The 4,233-nt window shown below is 43.5% G+C and overlaps 1 protein-coding gene across 1 annotated transcript; it reads left to right on the top strand.

Annotated features, from left to right (window-relative positions):
* Positions 1-1,571: 1,571 nt before the first annotated feature.
* LOC309883648 (uncharacterized protein) lies at positions 1,572-3,809 on the top strand (the record flags this gene model as incomplete). The annotated part of the gene is made up of 5 exons (XM_082771909.1): positions 1,572-1,679; positions 1,773-1,817; positions 1,913-1,939; positions 2,615-2,743; positions 3,639-3,809. 5 exons carry the CDS (start codon positions 1,572-1,574, stop codon positions 3,744-3,746), a joined length of 417 nt encoding a protein of 138 aa, XP_082628035.1. The 3' UTR covers positions 3,747-3,809.
* Positions 3,810-4,233: the final 424 nt, after the last annotated feature.

The raw sequence follows: 4,233 nt of genomic DNA, 5'->3' as shown, positions 1-4,233 counted from the left end.
ATTATTGTGTGCAGGGATTTATGCTTTGAACCAATTGTCCTAGCTTTTGCTCTGGGGTTTTACAGGCAGAAGAATCAGAGGGCCGCATGGCCATTGCTTCACTTGAGCCAAGGCCTCAAGTGAGGCCTACCCATCAGGAAAGGCTTTTTGCTGCTTTTCAGTGACTGATGTGCTCTAGGTCACAATTAATGATTTCAGCCCTTCTCAAGTGCCCCATTGCCTTGAAAGACCCCCCTCCCAAGCCCTCTGTCCCTGTTATGCACTTCAGCTCATAACATAGGCCTCTGCCAGCCGTAAATCACCAAGGGAGGGCCCCTGCCATTCAGTAGGCATTCCGCAGGGCCTGTTTGAAAACCGAAGCTGCCTAATGGGATGAACCCTTCCCACCCTCCATCACCTAAGGACGAACTTCAAAGCGAAGGCAGGGAGCAGCCGCCCCAGCCCGGGCTGGCAGTGGGGCAGGGCAGAGGCGGCGCTGGCAGCTGGCATGCTGAGCGGAGCCACGCTCCGCCAGCAAAATCACTCGCTGGTGGGCAAACTGGAAAAAAAAAAGCCAGCAAACTGGAACCCGATGGCTTGTTTTGTTTTGCTTTGCTTTGCTTTTTGATCTTTCTAGGATGTTTTCCAAGCAGAGCGGTGCTCATCTTTCAGCCTGACCGGCCAGCGCAAGGCTGAGGCTTTTGGAGAAGATCCTGGAGGTGTAAGAGGAGGGAGGTTTCACAGGCAGACCCAGAGGTCTAGGAGAAATCCAAGGGACTGCTGCACGTTCTTGGACAAAGAAGACTTCTTTCTGACAGAAGGCTGTTGGAGGCGTTCAACCTGATTTGGAAGACTCCATCTGAGAGGCTTTCCAAGTTACTATCGTCTGTCGCCCAGGGATGTTTTTGTATTCACTCCCTTCTGCTTAAAAGGGAAAGGGAAGGAGTCAGCGAGCAAGGCTCTGTACTCCAAGGGCCCGATCCTTATCGGCACATCGGTGCAGTGGGACCCCAGTCAAGGACTATTGGATGCAGCAGCTGTAATTCAGCACGGCAGCTTCTGCTGGCACCCGTGCACAACCCCGGTGGTGTGTTTGTCTGGTCATCAGACTCCTGCGGCATTAGCAGCTTCCTTTAGAAACAGTCCTGCTTCGAATCCAGGGGAGAGCCAGCTTGCAGGCTGCCCATCCATCTTCTCAGGAACTTCGGCAATGCTGAACATTATTGTCTCTTCGCTTTCATGGAACTGTAATTTACATAAACATAAGAGGCAAAACCCACATCTGAAAAAAAAATGCTTTCGTAGATTTTTAACCATTGTTTCCTGTTGGGGTGTGATATCATGTTCAAATTAATCACTTCTGAGGAGCATTTGTGAATTTCCACAGTACTGAAGAAGAGTCACTAACAGTAGGTGACTCAATTCCACGTTTGAGTTTTCTAAAATGCTGTCCAAGCTAGTGGGAAAAAATAGTGGGCACCTGGTATCAGTTTTATAATTGGGTTTTTCCATATGAGAATGGGAATTTTGTGAAGACTCAATTAAAAGGAGTGTCCTCCTATTCTTCTGTCACCCATCAGACTGAGTTGCACATGAATGCCAGCATGCTGTCATACATTCTCCTCTCTTGTGTGCTGCTCTCTGTGCAAGCACAGAAATGCCAAGTCAATGAAATTATCCGCTATACAAATCATCTGCTTGTAAGTGGTTGTTTAGCTCCTTAATTCTGTAAAATTGCATGCTTATATAGTATGTGATACTAAATACTGACTTCTCACTTGCTATTCTTTCAGAACGAAAGTCCTCTAAGTTGCCCATGCAGTGAGACGGCTGCCAGTGTAAGTCCATTGGATTTGAGAATATCATGAAACTAAACAAAAATTAACTTGTGTTCTGAATGCAGAATTTTAACGCTCAATCTTTTCATTTTCAGCCCTGTTCGTGTCTTCCCATCCCTGAGGTAAGTCTATTTCTAAGCTACTGTTGGAGTTAAAAAGTTCAGTGTTAACTCATATTACTACTTGGTCTATGAAGTCGTTCACTTTGCTCTTATATAACGTTTACTTTCGTTAACGAGGAAGATTTTCAGTATGTTAGTTGCAACTGAAAACAGTGCTTGCCACACAGCGGTGGGGAGGCTAGCACAAGTCCTTTCAGTGTCGCTGCAACCAGAACCAAGCGTCACGCAAAAGTTCTCTGTGGGCTTATAACCAAAAGACATAGGTGCCTGCTTTGAAAATCTCCCCAGGACCTTGTTTTGTAATTAGGTGGCCAAGCTCTTTGCAGACTTGGACCAGAGACACCAGGCCACAGGTGTCAGCTCTAGGTGTCTCCAAACACCATTTCACTCCTGCAAGTCTCCTGAAATACGGTGAAAGCCAGCATTAGCTGGAACTCTGCTTCAAAGAGTTTACTGTAGCAGTCTGAGGTTTTATGAGACGTGGAAGATGTTTCTTACTGCAGACATTTACAAACCACCCAAAGTTCTTGTATCACTTTCAATAATGCAGAATATGTCACCTTTCACTGCAATGTGCTGCCACATAATGGAATGCACATTTCTTTCTGTAGATAAGCACAAAATGCATTCTAGTAACTTCCTATAACTTTTTCTAATTCCTTTGTCATTTAACAGCCTGGCCATGAACTGGCATGCTTTGTGGATGGAACTGGATACATGCTGGAAAAAAACCTGGCTTCAAATGGTGTACTTAGAATGCTTAATCGATCCTTTCAGACTCAGCTGGATAGAAACCTTTGTGAAGTAAGACATTCCTATTTTTCTGTACATCTTTGTCTATATTCTACAAAACAAAGGATATTTATAATTATTTTTTATTTTTGCAACTGTTTGATTAAATTCAAACGTGTTTTATAAAATACATAAACCAATACTTGCTTTATGCAGGAGGTAGATATGGGAGTGAGAACATACACGACGTGATAGAAAGCTATTAAAATTGGCAAGGAAAACAAGGAGATGGGTCCTACAGCACTATGCCCTTTCCCTCCTCCAAATCCTGTTAGCATCTGGACTATTAACCACAGAACTCTGGGAGAGGAGCTTGCTTCAAATTGCTTTTCTGTTTCCATTTCTCAGAAGGTGTTTCTGCACTAACTAATAATGGTGCAGAAGCACTGAGCAGTGTGGCTGGGGACAGGCAGGCAGAGATGTCCTTCCCTGGAGCATTACTTCTACCTAAGCTGCAGGATGCTTGGGCACGAAGTACTGCTGTGACCTGCAGCATCTTTAAACTTGTGATGATGCTCAGAAAGAATCCTGGATCCCCAGATGCCCCTTCTGAGGCAGTGAAGCACCCCTTATTTACATACTGAGCAAAAGCGTTGTGTAATTCAATCACACAGGGAAGGTGCTGAGGCTGCAGTTTCGAACTCCTTCAAGCTCGCTTTAAATTCGCAAGGGTGGATATTGATAGAACGGTGCTGCACCAGTGAGCGGGCTCAGTGTCCTGCTGGCTCCCAGGTTCATACACTGCTGGAGCTGTCCTCTTCGCTGAGTCAAAGAACAGTTCTTTCAGAATTGTTTTTGAAATCCTTCATCTGCTCCGAAGATTGTATATCTTAACTGTTTCATCTAAGACTTCTGTTTTTTTGTAAAATCTTTCATAACTTAATCTTTATTCTTCCTTCTGTCACAGAGCCTGGCACGTGGGCAAAAATGCCAGTACAACACCAAAGGAAATGTGAGGACATTTTTGAATGAAATCCTGAAAACCTATCGAGCAATCAAGAAAAAAAGAGTTTAATTTTTTTTTTTTTTTTTTTAAAGAAGATTAAGAAATGAAACTCTGCAATAAGTAGGGGGAAGGGAAAAGTTATTTATTGTATTTATTGTCCATCTTCAATATAAAAAGGTAGAAATAATGAGTGTTAAAACCAATAAAACAGTAATTTACATGAGCAACAACAGTATTCAAGAGTCTTCATTTGATATGTTTACACTTGGTGAGAGGTTTGAACACTCTGTGTTTGTACCAGTGGGTATTACAACACTTCTGCAAGGATCCAGTCCAACAATTTCACTGACGAGATCCTACTGCAAAATGAACTTGTGCTTCTGAAGAACTTGCTGCCCATTCCCCTCCCTGTCTCAAGTCCATTATTGGTGGAGAACTCCAAGGCTTCTATTTGCATATAGTAACATTTTCTTGACCTCTTTTTATTTCACCCTGACTACTGTATAGCATCAGAAATATGTGAGGGCTTCCAGTTGTAACAGAAATTCTGCATTTT

Source organism: Aythya marila, assembly GCF_965140915.1.
Source record: "Aythya marila genome assembly, chromosome: 14".
NCBI lineage: Eukaryota > Metazoa > Chordata > Aves > Anseriformes > Anatidae > Aythya > Aythya marila.
The sequence above is the reverse complement of the archived record's forward strand: the minus strand, read 5'-3'. Positions and strand labels throughout refer to the sequence as shown.